Here is a 17,067-nt window from a genome sequence, read left to right on the forward strand (position 1 = left end):
GTCTGTTCAGGTGGCCTCAGACTATGGAGGTTAGTTTAAAAAAAACATTGAAGCAAACATTCATAGCTTAGGGATCAGAATGTCTTATCCTTCTGAACTTTGCAGGAGTGAGTTACGGGGGGTCCATACACGGGCATGGTCAGTAGCTGGTATAATTAGCAATTCTACTTGCTAACTCCTGGACAGGGAAGGAATCGGGGTCAAAATGTCAAACATCTTGTTGAGAGGACCCACATGTTCAAAGTAAGTTGGGAAAAGCTACTGGAGAAGCAGGCCAGGGCCTAGGTTGGAAATTAAGAATAGAGCTGGTCAGATTTCAGATACAGCTTACCAGAAAGGAAAACAAAATTTTAGTTTAGCCCACTAACTAGGACAGTGTGTTGAAGTTTATTATTTTCTTTACAATGGGGAAGGACTAAAGTTTGGTTAAGGTAAGGTGAAATCTGTTATAACCATTAGTCTGTGTATTTTTTTACTGACTGCAAAATAAAGGAGTTTAGTGATGGGACCAGAAACTAATCATTAAAGTGTTAATCTGTCGCCTTTTGGAAGATTAGAAAAGTAAGAGCACATGCGAGGATCACAATATCCAGTTCATATAACAAGGGAGGGGTCCCAATGTTGCAACCCCCCGCCCCACCCAGTTATGTTATTCTACATCTGGATATTGAGCAGTGATGGTAAACTTCTGATTGTGTGGGATGTGGGTTCGCTAATAGGAGAGACTGGTGATGCTGACTCAAGAGAATATCTGAGGTAGACCCGAAAGTTATAACAGCATGAATAATTTAATTCCAATAAGCCTGCTATTTTTACTTCTGATACCTTGCTGGAGTAATTCTTAACATTTCTCAGTATCAGTATAACATTTCTTGCATATAGCTTTTACGACTACAACTTTCCTTCACGCATAGATGTGATCATCCTTAACTTGTGCATCTTCTTCTGGATCTCCTTCCAGGTTCTCAGAGAACAATGAAAACAATGTTGATGCCGCTGGTCTTATATTGCCAAATTTTGCACCTTTGTGTGATGGGGGCTGTACTCCCACCAAAAATATACTCATGTCACTCCTCTGTGGCCTGAGCAGATTTCTTCTCAAATCACTGTGCTTATCAGCACTTGCAAGGCCTTGATGTCAGTTAGGCACTTTCTCCAAAGCTCACAGCATTACCTACGTTTTTGACATATATAATGGTTAAATGGCTCTTTAGTTGCATGACAAAAGTGAAAGGACCAATATTACTGGTGTATCATGAGTGGCTGCTAATTAAATTGCACTTTTGAAAGCCACATATTTCCGCAATTTCACTAAAGTTTCAATGGTTTTGGCAAAAACTACGCTTTTCTCCTGATGTGAGCGAAAACAGGATGTCAGGCTCTAGGTTTCTTTTTGCTTTACAATATTCCATGTGCTTGAAAATTAGGGTCAATCTGGTCCTAGAACTCCATTAATGCTGACATTGATCTGGTTGCTAAGAGGTGCAAAAGAAAGCCTGGGTAACTCAGATTTTTCCCAGCCTTTGTTCACTGCCTTCTTCAGGCAGCATAACCAAAATCAGAAATTCTCTATGCTGGCAAATCACAAGCATGGTCTGTGTCCTCTCACCCTGTGGCACCATGCTATACAAGTGTACCACTCTATGATCTTCAAAAAAAAATTACAGTGAATGCTGAGAGAGAGCTGTGACTCTCCCTGTACTGTACGATGAACAGCTTTTGTTGGATTTTTGAGGTTTGCTAAAGGGTGCACTGAGTTCTTCACCTGACCCACTAATGTAACTATGTGAACCAATATTTTTGCCCATTATTATCTTACTTGTTCAGCAAGTTTGATCCTTTTTAGCTCCTTTTCTCCAGCATCAATGTGAAGGTGGATTTCTTCTATTTTAGTGGTCAGATCAGTTTTCTCCACTCTGCCCCAGTCCAGATATCTCCTCAAATGTTGAGAATCATTCTGCAGGGTGGGAAACAAATTGTAAACTGATGAGAGGACTGTTTCCTATGTAAACCCACACAGTGCAAGATGACATTTGTACAAACTACATTTTAATTTTCAGATTGTGGGTCAAATGCAATTGTTAAACTTTTGACTTTTAAAATGCTGCATATCAAGTATTTCTGCCATGAAAACTGGAAAATAATGATTTAAAAAAAAACTTGCTAAATTTGCTATTTAAAGACATAGCAACCATTTTAATTAAAGAAAGCCTGTTTATCTACAACTTGCGCCTCCCCGACAAATTAACTTACAAGCAAGCTTTACCGCAAATTTGTAATTAATTTGTATTTTCGTAATTGTTATATTCAGTTGTATCTGATAGTGACACCTGGGGGCATTCTGTTACGGATGGTCCAGAGGAGAAAGCAAGATGAGAATAATTCAGCAGCGACATAACGCTGGTGAAAATATTGGTGCTTAAAGAAGAAAGGACTATGGGATACAGCCCTTCTTTCACCTATGTCTCTGAGACTGTACTAATGGTACGTCCAGCTATAGGATATCACCAGAGCTGCCATTCAACATTATTTCCTCTCTTCTTGCTATCCAAAGAGGAAAAGGAAGGGAATGTTATTTGGAGACAGGCCTATCACACTATGCTCAGAGCAAGTGAAAGGATTCTGTTAAAATGATTAGTCCTGCAGTTATTTTTCCTTCCAATGGAGAAATGCTCAGGTTCTATTTGCCTACTGTCCAAGATGGCATATTTGAAGTCGGGAAATCAATTTGTGGGAAATTGTGGGTATAGATACATGCCCCATAATTACTTGGTGTTGCAGCATTCATGAAAATGGCCTTTGAGCAAGACATTGTTTGGGATTGTGGGCAGTTGACAAAAAGTTAGTGAAAAACACTGGTGCTGGGGAAGTGCATCTGTACAAGGTCATCCCTCACAAATTGGAAACAAAAATTGAGTGGTATCTTCCTTTTAATTGCGTATTCCCTCTCTAACGAAGGCTCATCATTCCTAGCTCTGCTTTTTGACCCTGGAACAGCTCTATTTAAAATAAATAATTCTTGGGATGTGGGCATCACTGACAAGGCTGGCATTTATTGCCCATCCCTAGTTGCCCTGAGAAGGTGGTGGTGGGCCTTCCTTTTAAACCACTGCAGTCCGATTGTTATTTTTTGTAACGGTTTGATACAACTAAGTGACTTGCAAGGCCACTTCAGATGGCAGTTAAGAGTCAACCACATTATTGTGGGACTGGAGTCACATTTAGGCCAGACCGGGTAAGGACAGCAGGTTTTCTTCCCTAATGGACATTAGTGAACCAGTTGAGTTTTTATGACAATGTGACAGCTTCATGGTCACTTTTACTGATACCAGTTTTTTATTTTCAGATTTTGTAAACTGAATTCTATTTATTTCTGTTTGTGCATCAAACCCAAGGTTGATTTGGGGAAGACTGATAAAGGCTGAGTACACATGTTTTCTGTCTTACTGTAGCATTAGTTTAATATAAATCTAACAATGTTAGCCGTGGTTCAGTGGTAGCACTCTTGCCTCTGAGTCAAAAGATCGTGAGTTCAAGTCCCAGTCCAGAGACTCGGGCACAAAATCTACGCTGACACTCCTGTGCAGTACCAGAGGAGTGCTGCGCTGTTGGAGGTGCCATCCATTGGACGGGTGGACATAAAAGATCCCATGGCACTATTTCGAAGAAAAGTAGGGGAGTTCCACCCGTTGTCCTGGCCAATATTTATCTCTTGACCAACATTATTAGAACAGATTATATGGTCATTATCACATTGCTGTTTGTGGGGCCTTGCTGTGCACAAAATTGGCTGCCAAGCTTCCAACATTACAACAGTGACTACATTTCAAAAATACTTCATTGGCTGTAAAGCGCTTTGGGACATCCGGAGGTCGTGAAAAGCGCTATGTAAATGCAAGTCTTTCTTTCCTTTAAATATTCAAATAATATTGACAATGTGTTCAGCATTGTATTAAGTTACATTTCATGTGTGTTTAAATATACATTTTACTGTATAGCACTACTTATTGATGTTTGCCGAGTCACTCAATATCCTAATAAAGAAGATAATTAAGGTGCAATTTATTGAAATCAGCACTACTTAAAAGTAGAGACATTTCTGAAAAGAGGAACAAGATCAAAATACTCAGGAAAAAACATTGAAAGGGGTTAGTCAAGTTACAGTTGACAAAATGGGTTGTTTACGATTGACAAGCTCAGATTAATTACCTGGAGTTTCTTAAGCTGTGCATTCAGTAGGTTCACTGTGCTTTTCTTCTCTTCCAGGTTTTTTGTGAGTTCTGCCACCTTATCCCCCAGCAACTCTTTTTCATTACTGTTCAAGTTTCCTTCTAACTTAGCCAACCTTCTATCTAGCTGCTGGATCTGAAAATCCTAACAACAGAAAATAAATATTTCATCTACCAGTCAAGCTTCACGGATTATTTTTTCTACTAAAAAGACATTCTGTTTTAAGGCGTAAACATTTCTAGAATTTGAGGGCAGCCTTCAAATTAATTTCAAAATGGTCCATGTGGCAGCCAGAGGTATATGATGTGCTGTTGTGCTATTCCACTTGTGCGATTTGCCATTCCACTGGTAATAGAAATAAAAGGTTAAACTAAATCTTTTATTTGAACTGGTACATAAGAAGATGAGGGAGAATGTCATTGTCGTGGAATGGAACATTTTTCTGCTTTTTGTATTGCCACCATGTGAAGTAAGGCATAGATTACAATCAAGGTATAACTCTCACTACTCTGCTATATAAAAAAAAGGGAAAGTACACGTTTACACCATCTGTCTGGCCTGGATTCCAACCTTGATTCCAGTGGTCAAAGGGCTATGTTCAAAATCACTCAAACACCTGGTTCCTTCATCCAAACATCACCTCTTTCACAAAAAGGGAACAATATTTCAGCATTGTTGGTTCTGAACATCTTTGGCTCAAGTAAACTGTATTGTGAATATAAAGCGGATGGGACAACAATTGAGCATTTTTCTCTAGTTTTAGCTTGGTAGCCATCCCTTTAATTCAATCAACATACTAACTGAGTTTAAAAAAACAGCTGCATTAAAGATCAAATCTCCGGCCTAAGTCAATACAAATGTTGTAAAGTTTTGTTTCAGTTGTCTCCAAGGCTACAGGCTTGAGAGAGGAGCCAAGCCACATTGCAACAAAAACATGCTGTATGATTTTCTCAATTATTTGACTTTCATATTTGAATTTAACTGTCAGTTATTCAAGTATAAGTATTTAAGATTGGCAAATGTTCAAATCATTGGGGTAGAAATTGGTATGCGTTGCGCCCATTCTTCGGACGTAAAATGGGTGCAGTGGTGACAAATTTAGCAGTGGAACGGCCTATGCCCCATCTGTGCATGCATTCGGGCCAATGCTAAATTAGTCAACCCCACAGGCTATGTGAATGAGGAGCCCAACACCAGTTTTAGGTCCCTTTGTCGAAATTGCTTAGTGATGAGCAGGGGAGGAGCTGAGCACGTTCTGCTTGAGATTCTTCAGTTGCCCCGGGGCTGCTAATGAAAGGTGTTTTTTTTTTAAAAAATCAGAAATCTGTGGAGCCAGGAGCAACAGAAGTGCTCCACCAACTCCACAGCATTCGCAATCGATGCTGCTCCACCACCCACCCCTCGCAACCCCTTCCAGGACTTACCTTTGGGCCGCTGCCAGTGAGGCAAGCGACCCAACATTCACCTTTAGAAAATGGGCGAGCTGCCTGTGTGGGCGCACTAGGCGCTGGCAGCTTGCCCAAATAATGAGAATGAGGCCTAAGGACAATTTTGGGCCAGCCTCAGGTCTCCCGGTTGGGCGCGCACCTGAAAATGGGCAATAACCAAATTCTACCCCACTGAGTCTGGAACTTTCAAAGAAATGGGTCAGGCCATTTATCTCCCACAGTTGGTAACACGATAAGGAAAGAATAATTATGCGTATAAAGTCAACTATAAAATAACAGTTTAGCATAGAGATTGCAAAATTTAGTATTTTCCTTTCAAGGAGCGAGTTATTATATCCACTGGAAATTTAATGAATGATATTGTTGTTTATTCACTTGTTCATCTATTGTTCAACAAGCTTGTTTGGCAATTAAAGACTGAAGCGTGCTCTGATGCTATGATGCTCTTCTTTTTGAAAACATGAGAAAGATTCTGTGGAGACAAAGAATAGATCCATTTGCCAAGAAAATTTTCTGTTTGTAATCTTGGGCACGTAACTAAAACCTATGTAAGTATTAGCGCCAATGAGGGTACTTGCAAGGCCATGGGGAACCTGGTATTCATGGCCTAACCTAAAATACAGACGCTGACGTATTTAGGATAAGAAGGGCAGAAAAAGATGAAAAATACAACAGCAAGATCTGAAAAATAAACCACTGACTGAAGGACTGAATGATATAATGGATTATTACAATGACCTTTCAATGTTGGGATCTGGGTTTGAATTCAGGCCAAAATGATGGGATGAAAGTCTTCTCTGTTTGCTGGCTCGAAGGGTGTGATATCAAATGAGTGGGCAACCTTGATCCAGTTCCTTGTGGATATGGACCTACAGTACAAAACTGTCCTCAGTTTGGCTCTAATTGGCAATTTTACTCAAGAGGCCAAAGGATTGCCAGTGTGGGAAATGGAAAAAATGTCCAATGGTGCAGTGGGACAGTGCTCATCTAGGGTTGGGACTTTGCACATTACTGGGTGGAATGGAGGGAGCTTTGCTCTGCATTTAATCGTGTCATAACTCAACTAATAGTACTTGACAGTGGTACTCGGTGACCCAAATGGGAAAGCATTCTGTTTTCCAGTCCTGACAACCTCACCATGATGAGCACAAAATTCACCAAGAAAAATTACAAACTAAATGGAGCCTATGAAAACTCCAGATACAAGTACGTCATGTTGGTTGTGTAAAATTTTATTTTTGAAATTCACCTTTTACTGCCAAAGCATTGAATTTTGGAACAACTTTTGTATTTCTTTAAACAGATATTGGAGTTTGAAATATATTGTGGTGAAAAAAAAAGAGGTAGATTATTCTTCGATTGCGATAACATAGTTCCAGCCATGGTTTACAGGAGATATAGGGGGTTAAATTGGTCAACCCCCGAAAACGGGCGCGGGCATCGCATTGCGCGATTAATCCACACCCAGTCAACCTGTCACAGGTAGGACGACACATTTGTGCTACCATAGAACTTACCTCGTGCATGTGAAAAATCCAGGCCTTGTCACGACAATTCCATGATATTTGCACTTTCCACCAGCAGGGGGAGCCTGAACCTCTGACAGCCTGCCAAAATCTCTTAAAGGTAGCTGGTACCTGTTATTTCTAAAAATAACAGTCTGATGTCCGTACAGAGTCTGAACGGAGATTTGACATCGCACATGTAAAACACAGATGCGGGTCCCATCCCTATGTTTACAAACTGATGAGTTATGTTAAAACATTGAGTAAAGGTTGCACACCACGAAATCCCACATTCTCCGATCTGCATACCAGACCTCACCAATCTGCCTGTCTGAGTTGGTACCAGGCATGTGAGAGTGCGTGCACCAAGGTTCTCTGATGATGCACTAGAGGCCTTAGTGCAAGAGGTGGACAGAAGGAGGGGCATCCTATATCAACGGCAGGTGGGGGCGGGGGCAAGTGGCCCTCCAGACATTTGCTCAAAAGGTAGTGGGAGGCAGTAAGGGATGCAGTCAATGTCAGGCGCATAGCACCACGAACATGGATGCAGTGCAGGAAGAAGTTCAATGCTTTGAGATGAGTGGTCAAGGTGAGTGAGGTCAAATGTCAAGTGGCTTCACCTACCAACTGCACCAGTAGCCGCATCCACTGCTCCACGCACTACACCCCCCCCCCATCACCCACATATCAACAAACTCTTTCAATCAGTACTCAAATCTTCCAATCAGATGCTTCCTCTCACCCTTACACGTGACCACTGTTGCAAACCGCAGACCCACAACTCACAGGCCACACACACTGGCAGCTTAGATGCGTTTCCTAAATTCACTCCTGCACGATCTGGCTCTGCATGTTAGGCTATGTCCTCTCATCCTAGTATTCAAGTATTGGAAACCTCCAAAAACAGTTACAAATGCATCAGCAGCCAGAAGCAATAATCTAGCAACTAACCTGTAAATCCTGCAATGTCCTTTTAAATAGTGCTGGTGGGGGGGTCCTCCAGGCACTCTAAGACATGTTTAGATAGTCGCGGTTAAAACAGTGCGTTGAGTGGAGCGTTAAGTCCCAAAATGGTGTCTATCACTTTAAATCAGCGTTGCACACTGATGGAACGTATTTTCTCCTTACTTAACATGCTGCCGGCATTCATTACTTGCGCATGCGCTAAACCCTTTACCAAGATAGCGTCCATCATGCTGGAAGCGTGCATATCCAAGACGTCATCTTGGATGTTCGGGAGGCCGCGTAGCGCCGAAACAACAGGCGCTAGACGGCCCAATTTCTAGCCCACATACTATCACACATCAGGCACAACTATTATAAATATATCTTATTTTATAAAGTAAATTGTAGCATTCCATTGATCGCTGTTCTCTTTACAATTATTTTTGCCAGTCATCTATTTCCTAATCCCTTTATACTGTACAATGAAATCATATATGTTGCATACATTTTATTTTTGAATACTAATTAGTTAGGGTGTCAAGTACAATTTAATTGTAGATCTTTCCAACTACGATAGAAGTGGGTTACTGTAATAGTTGTTTTATTCCAAATGAAATAGGTAGAACTATTTGCCTAAAGCTGTAAAATGACCCCTTTTTAATGCTTGTTACAAATACAAGTATTTATAACTGACACTTTGTTACATGAAAACAGTTGTAACATAATATCTGGTAGAAAAATTGGTCAACAGCAAAGCAACATGGGTAACAATATTCCACTTCTTACCTGACTGTAAATTACTTCCTGTTGCTTGATACTATCAAAGTCAAGTTTGTCAATTCGGCTATTGAGGTTGCGGAGTGTTGCCCTGTGTCCTGATATTTGGCTTGCAACTGTTTTCACTGCATCTTTCATGGAGTATAACTCCTCGATCTTCCTGAATTTTTGATCTTTCAGGTATTTCATCTGATCCTCAAGTTCCTATTGATTACAAAGGCAAAGACTGATATGGAAGTACAGATATTATCGATTGACATTTGCAGAATGACTCACTGCACTAAGCAAATATAAACAGGTTCAAAAATTAGGCTGGATTTTACAACACTAATCTGACTAGATGTGGTTGACTCTTAATGCTCTGACATGGCCTATCAAGCTACTCAGTTGCAACAATAATTGCTACAAAGCAAGAAGGCACCATGACATCAGAGTAATTAGGGATCGGTAACAAATGTGACCATGCCACATTCTGAGAATAAATAATATTGCATGCCTCTCTAACTTGTCTACGAATTTTATCTTCAATTTCCTTCTCAATCTTCAGTGCTCTATAACATATTCCCAGTTAAGTTACTTGTCCCTTGTTATTTCCTCAACTCAATCCAAAGATCACTTTTGTACATAAATCCTCATGCTCTAGTGCTACGATAGTGTCTCTGATTAACAGCATTACTCCTCCTTCCTTATCTTCCTTTCCTATTCCCTCCTGAAAGTTTTATACCCAGGAATATTTAATTCCCAATTCTGGCCCAGCTGCAGGCGTATTTCAGTTTTTTTTGTTGTTGGGCCGTTGGCTATGCTGACAACGCTGCATCTTTATTGCCCATCCCTGGTTGCCCTGAGAAGGTGATAGTGATCCTTCTCCTTGAATCGTTACAGTCCTTGTGCTGATGGTGCTTCCACGATGGTTTTTGGTAGGGAATTCAAAGATTTTGACCCAGCCACCATGAGGAAACAGTGGTATATGTACAAATCAAGATGGTGTGTGACTTGGATGGGAACTTGCAGTGATGGGGTTCCCATAATATTCCTGGTCTTGTCCTTCTTGGTGGTAGAAATTACAGGGGAGGAAGGTGCCATCAAAATAACCATACTGCAGTGTATCCTGTGATCATACGTACTGCAGCCACAGTGCGCCAGTGGCGGAAGGGGTGGATATTGAATCTAGTGGCCGGGACACCAATCAAGTGAAATGTCCTGTCTTGGATGGTGTTGAGCTTCCTGAATGTTGTTGCAGCTACACCCCTCCAGGCAAGTAGTGAATATTCCATCACACTCCTGATTTGAGCCTTGTAGATGATGGACGGGCTTTGAGGGGTCAGGAGGTGTGTCATTCATCGCAAAGCACCCAGCCTCTGACCTGCTCTTGTAGCCATGGTATTGATATGGCTGCTCCAGTTAAGCTTCTGATCAAGGGTGACCCCCAGGGTGTTCATGGGAGAGAACAGAGATGGTGGTGCTGTTTGTCAGGGTGAGGTAGTTGGGCCTTTTCTTTTTGGAGATGGTTATTACTTGGCACTTATGTGGCACAACTGATACTAGCCACTGATCAGCTCAAGCCTGGATGTTGTCCAAGTCCTGTTGCATGAGCCAAGCTGCTTCATTATTTGAGAAGCACGTAGCATTCGTAACAAAATGGACGAGTTAACGGCACAAATAACTACATATGGGTATGATCTTGTGGCCATTACAGAAACATGGCTGCAGGGTGACAATGACTGGGAATTAAATATGCCAGGGTATTTAACAATCAGGAAGGACAGGCAGGAAGGAAGGGGAGGTGGGGTGGCTATGTTAATAAAGGAAGGAATCACTGTAATACAGAGAAATGATATTGGGACAAAGGATCAGGATAATGAAACAGTTTGGGTAGAGATAAGGAATAATAAGGGGAAAAATCACGAGTGGGCTTGGTTTATAGGCCTCCTAATAGTTGCAACTCTGCTGGAAGAAGTATTAATCAGGAAATAGTCGGGGCATGTAATAAGGGAACAGCTATAATTATGGGGGATTTTAACTATCATATTAACTGGACAAATCAAATTGGGCAGGGCAGCCTTGAGGAAGAGTTTATTGAGTGTATTAGGGATGGATTCCTTGAGCAGTATGTAACTGATCCTACAAGGGGGCAAGCAACCTTGGACCCGGTCCTGTGTAATTAGCCAAGATTAATTAATAATGTCCTAGTTAAGGATCCCCTTGGAATGAGTAACCATAACATGGTTACATTCCATATCCAATTAGAGGATGAGAAGGTTGGTTCTCAAACAAGCGTACTGAGCTTGAATAAAGGAGACTATAATGGTATGAGAGCGGAATTGATTAAAGTGGACTGGGAAAATAGATTAAAGGGTAAGACGGTACATGAGCAGTGGTGATCATTTAAGGAGTTATTTTACAACTTTCAAAAAATATATATTCCACTGAGGAAAAAAGGGTGTAAAAGAAATGACAGCCATCCGTGGCTAAGTAAAGAAATTAAGGATAGTATCCGACTAAAAACAAGGACATATAAGGTAGCCAAACTTAGTGGGAGGATAGAAGATTGGGAAGTCTTCAAAAGACAGCAAAAAGTAACGAAAGGATTGATTAAGAAAGGGAAGATAGATTATGAAAATAAATTAGCAAAAAATATAAAAACAGATAGCAAGAGTTTCTATTGTTATACAAAAAGAAAAAGGGTGGCTAAGGCAAACGTAGGTCCCTTAGAGGATGAGACCGGGAAATTAATGGTGGGAAACATGGAGATGGCAAAAATGCTGAACAAATATTTTGTTTCAGTCTTTACAGTAGAGGACACTAAGAATATCCCAACACTGGACAAACAGGAGGCTCTGGGGGGGAGGAGCTAAATACGATTAAAACCACAAAGGAATTGGTACTCAGTAAATTAATGGGACTCAAGGCAGATAAATCCCCAGGACCTGATGGCTTACATCCTAGGGTCTTGAGGGAAGTGGCAGTAGGGATTGTGGATGCTTTGGCAATAATTTTCCAAAATTCTCTGGACTCGGCAAAGGTCCCGGCAGATTGGAAAACTGCTAATGTAACACCCTTATTTAAAAAGGGTAGTAGGCAGAAGGCTGGAAATTATAGACCAGTTAGCCTAACATCTGTGGTGGGTAAAATTTTGGAGTCTATTATTAAGGAGACAGTAGCAGAACATTTGGATAAACATAATTTAATAGGACAAAGTCAGCATGGCTTTACGAAGGGGAAGTCATGTCTGACAAATTTGCTTGAGTTCTTTGAGGACATAACATACAGGGTGGATAAAGGGGAACCAGTGGACGTAGTGTATTTAGACTTCCAGAAGGCATTCGACAAGGTGCCACATAAAAGATTATTGCTCAAGATAAAGAATCACTGGATTGGGGGTAATATTCTGGCATGGGTGGAGGATTGGTTATCTAACAGGAAGCAGAGAGTTGGGATAAATGGTTCATTCTCGGACTGTGGTGTTCCGCAGGGGTCGGTGCTGGGTTCCCAACTCTTTACAGTCTATATTAACGATTTGGAGGAGGGGACCGAGTGTAACATATCAAAGTTTGTGGATGATACAAAGATGGGAGGGAAAGTAGAGAGTGAGGAGGACATAAAAAACCTACAAGGGGATATGGACAGGCTGGGTGAGTGGGCGGAGATTTGGCAGATGCAATACAATATTGGAAAATGTGAGGTTATGCACTTTGGCAGGAAAAATCAGAGAGCAAGTTATTATCTTAATGGCAAGAAACTGGAAAGTACTGCAGTACAAAGGGATCTGGGCGTCCTAGTGCAAGAAAATCAAAACGTTAGCATGCAGGTGCAGCAGGTGATCAAGAAGGCCAACGGAATGTTGGCGCTTATTGCTAGGGGGATAGAATATAAAAACAGGGAGGTATTGCTGCAGTTATATAAGGTATTGGTGAGACCGCACCTGAAATACTGCATACAGTTTTGGTGTCCATACTTAAGAAAAGACATACTTGCGCTCAAGGCAGTACAAAGAAAGTTCACTCGATTAATCCCGGGGATGAGGGGGCGGACATATGAGGAGAGGTTGAGTAGATTGGGACTCCATTCATTGGAGTTCAGAAGAATGAGAGGCGATCTTATTGAAACATATAAGATTGTGAAGGGGCTTGATCGGGTGGATGCGGTAAGGATGTTCCCAAGGATGGGTGAAACTAGAACTAGGGGGCATAATCTTAGAATAAGGGGCTGCTCCTTCAAAACTGAGATGAGGAGAAACTTCTTCACTCAGAGGGTAGTCGGTCTGTGGAATTTGCTGCCCCAGGAAGCTGTGGAAGCTACATCATTAAATAAATTTAAAACAGAAATAGACAGTTTCCTAAAAGTAAAGGGAATTAGGGGTTACGGGGAGCGGGCAGGAAATTGGACATGAATTTAGATTTGAGGTTAGGATCAGATCAGCCATGATCTTATTGAATGGCGGAGCAGGCTCAAGGGGCCGATTGGCCTACTCCTGCTCCTATTTCTTATGTTCTTATGTTCTAAGCTATGAATGGAGCTGAACACTGTAAAATTATCAGTGAACAGTCCCACTGCTGAGCTCGTGACGTAGGGAAGGTCAATGATGAAGTAGCTGAAGATGGTTGGGCTATGAACCCATCCCTGAAGAGCTTGTGAAGCAATGTACTGGGCCTGTGATGATTGGCTTCCCACTAAGCACAACTATCTTCTTTTGAGTCAAGCATGACCGCAGCCACAGTTTTGCTAGCTGTCCTTGGTGCTCCTCGCCTTTACCCTATTCGTTTAAACCCTCCTCCACAGCCATAATTAACCTCCGAGAATATTGGCCTCAGATCTGTTCAGGTATAGGTTGTGCCCTCTCTCCTGCCCCAAAACTGGTCCCAATGCCCCAGGAATCTGAACCTTTCCCTCCTAAAGCATTTATCTGCCTAATCTGGCTGTTCCTATAATGTTTAGCAAGTGGCAATCATAGTAGTCCTGAGATTAATAACTTTGAGATCTTGCTTTTTATTCTATTTCCTAACTTCTGGAACTCTTTTTGAAGGTCTTGGATTCTTTTTCTTCACTACATTGTTAATTCCAACACGAATTGTAACATCCAGCTGATACCTCTCCTGCTCCAAGAGCTTCTGCACCTGTCCTATTGTGTCCCTTACCGTGGAACCTGGATTGCATTGAGGACTCATTTTCGCAATACAAAATCAACTGTATTCTCACCATCAAATCTCTCATTACCATTCCATTCCTGCACTCAACTCTTCCCCATTGGGCAACCACTTTTTCCACAAAGTTGTTCACCCTCCCGTTTTCCCCCTCCTTGTCATCTTGTCATCTTGTTGAAACTTATTTGCCAAGGCAATGCCCTCAACGGATCCCTGCATTTCCTTCCTACTGTTTTCCCACCTAAATGGATGCTTCCAATTATCCTCTATTACTCTATCTGGCTGTAGGGCAACCACCTCTTGGAATGTGTGTTCCCTCCACCTCCTGTATGCAGCAGAGTGTATCTCATTGTTACTTAAGCTAAGTAACTTTGAGCTTGTGAATGCAGTGGAGGCCCTTTATGCAAATTTATTTGCCTTGGATGTTTAAACCATCCAAGAATTCACACAATCAGCAAGATGCACACAGCATGTGTTGTTATGATACACAGTATAAACATCTAAATAATGAATCTATGTACATTATCCAATTTAAATTAAACTCCCTCTGCTTACCTCATGCTTAAAAGTTTTTGGTGGTTTACTGTACTTTTATGCACACTCATATAACACAATTAGTACAATTTAGCTAATCATCTCAGTACAAAAATTCAAACTTTAATATCTGCTGATCCGAACAAAAGTTAGTCATTTGTTTACTTCACACCATGACAACTGTCAATTAAGCAATTATCAAAACCCAGTCCTCAAAAACACCCACACAGTTCACAAAAACTTAAGTTACTACAGTACTCATTCCAATTTAGAGCAAATTCCCTCTACTATCTCTCCCTCTGATCTGCTTTCCTCTTATGCTCAGGTCTGTCCTTTTACAGTCACTGCACATTTCCTGTGGGGAAATAGTCTAAATAGGTCCTGAGGTCAATTAGAAGGCAATTGTTCTTGCAAGTTTCTGTGGATACATAGCTGCTTGGCTCCTCGTTGTCTCAACAGCCTCTCCAGGTTATCTCAAGATCAGAAAAACCAGCAGGAAATAACTAGATTTCTTTGTTTTTGTATATTTTTGTTAAGATTGTTCAATGTGATTTGTTCGTGGTTTTATACAAGGTGTACCATCTGGAGTGTGACAGGTGCTGTCAAAGCTTTTATTTAAATAGATAGCAATACAAGCAAAATTTTAAAAATAATCTAATGTAAAAGCTTATGTTAAAAAGCCTACACTTAAAAACTTAGGATTTTACCTTAAAATTACCTATAATTTCCTCACCGTTACAATTTTCTCTTCATTTTTCAGTATCTGCTCCATCCCAGCCACTTGTTCCTCAGCATTCAACACTGTTTCTGTCACAGATTTGAGTTTTCCCTCAAGGACTTCATTTTCCTCTTTAGCAATCATTAGTCTGCAAGTCATATCAAACAATAGTGAAATGTGATCTACATAATCAATTTATGTAGATGTCACCTTGATAAAAGCACAAACTGCATACCATTTTGTTTTTTAAAAGCAGGCAATGCACCGACAATGCACCGACAATGCTCAAGGCTTTCTTCATTTCAGTGAGAGATAAAACTGAAACCTCCTTAAGGCTGTTATCATCCCCTATGCAAGAAACTAACATTCAAACCCTCCATTCGATCAAACTATTCCCCTATCTGCAACCTTCCCTTTCTTTTCAAAATCCTGGAATGTACTGTAGCCTTATAACAACATATATAACACTCCCTGAATGAGACCCTGCAGTCTGGTTTCTGCCCTTTCCACAGCAGTGGGATTGTTCTGGTCTAATGGTCCAAGTCACAAATGACATCTTGTGCAACTGTGGCTGTGTGCTTCTCCTCACCTTCCCCAACCTTTCTGTTGCTTTCAACACCACTGACCACTCCATCCTCCTCAAAGTCTCTCCTATGTAGTCCATCTCCAAAGCACTGCTCACTCCTGATTCTGGTTATACCTGTCACAATGCAGACATTACATTGTCTCTCTTCCCCCGCCCACACATTTACCTTCGGTGTATCCCAGAGCTCCACCCTTGGTCCTCTCCTCTTCATCATTTACATGCTATCGTTTAGTGATATAAGAACATAAGAAATAGGAACAGCAGTAGGCCATACGGTCGTTCGAGCCTGCTCCGCCATTCAATAAGATCATAGCTGATCCTCGAGCTCAACTCCACTTTCCCATCCAATTCCCATATCCCTTGATTCCCTTACAGTCTAAAAATATATCGATCTCAGCCTTGAATATATTCATCGACTGAGCATTCACTGCCCTCTGGGGTAGAGAATTCCAAAGATTCACAACCCTCTGAATGAAGAAATTCCTCTTCATCTCAGTCTTAAATGGCCGACCCCTTATCCTGAGACTATGCCCCCCAGTTCTAGACTCTCCAGCCTGGGGAACAGCCTTTCAGCATCCATCCTGTCAACCCTCTCAGAATCTTATATGTTTTAATGAGATCAACTCTCATTCTTCTAAACTCCAGAGAATATAGGCCCATCCTACTCAATCTCTCCTCATAGGACAACCCTCTCATCCCAGGAATCAATATAGTGTTTTTTCATTGCACTGCCTCGAAGGCAAGTATATCCTTTCCTTAGGTAAGGAGACCAAAACTGTACACAGTACTCCAGGTCTGGTCTCACCAAAACCCTGTGCAATTGCAGCAAGACTTCCTCACTCTTGTACTCCAACCCCCTTGCCATAAAGGCCAACATACCATTTGTCTTCCTAATTGCTTGCTGTACCCTGCATGTTAACTTTCTGTGTCTTATGTACAAGGACACCCAAATCCCTCTGAACACCAATATTTAATAGTTTCTCACCATTTAAAAAAATATTCTGTTTTGTATTCTTTCTACCAAAGTGAATAGCTTCACATTTCCCCACATTATACTCCATTTGCCATCTTCTTGCCAACTCACTTAACCTGTCTATATCCCTTTGCAGACTCTGTGTCCTCCTCACAACTACTTTCCCATCTAGCTTTGTATCGTCAGCAAACTCGGATACATTACACTCAG

The 17,067-nt window shown here is 41.2% G+C and overlaps 1 protein-coding gene across 2 annotated transcripts in view; it reads right to left on the minus strand.

Moving 5' to 3' along the window:
• Nucleotides 1-17,067, minus strand: part of ccdc39 (coiled-coil domain 39 molecular ruler complex subunit) — a 74,242-nt gene that overhangs the window by 25,013 nt on the left and 32,162 nt on the right. For both annotated transcript variants that reach the window (XM_067995207.1, XM_067995208.1), the window contains exons 9-12: nucleotides 15,314-15,446; nucleotides 8,915-9,109; nucleotides 4,210-4,374; nucleotides 1,820-1,957 (exon numbers count right to left, since the gene is read on the minus strand). In XM_067995207.1, coding sequence (XP_067851308.1) covers nucleotides 1,820-1,957; nucleotides 4,210-4,374; nucleotides 8,915-9,109; nucleotides 15,314-15,446 — 631 coding nt within the window. The remainder of the gene's footprint in view (nucleotides 1-1,819; nucleotides 1,958-4,209; nucleotides 4,375-8,914; nucleotides 9,110-15,313; nucleotides 15,447-17,067) is intronic.

Source organism: Heptranchias perlo, chromosome 13 (assembly GCF_035084215.1).
Source record: "Heptranchias perlo isolate sHepPer1 chromosome 13, sHepPer1.hap1, whole genome shotgun sequence".
Taxonomy (NCBI): Eukaryota; Metazoa; Chordata; class Chondrichthyes; order Hexanchiformes; family Hexanchidae; genus Heptranchias; species Heptranchias perlo.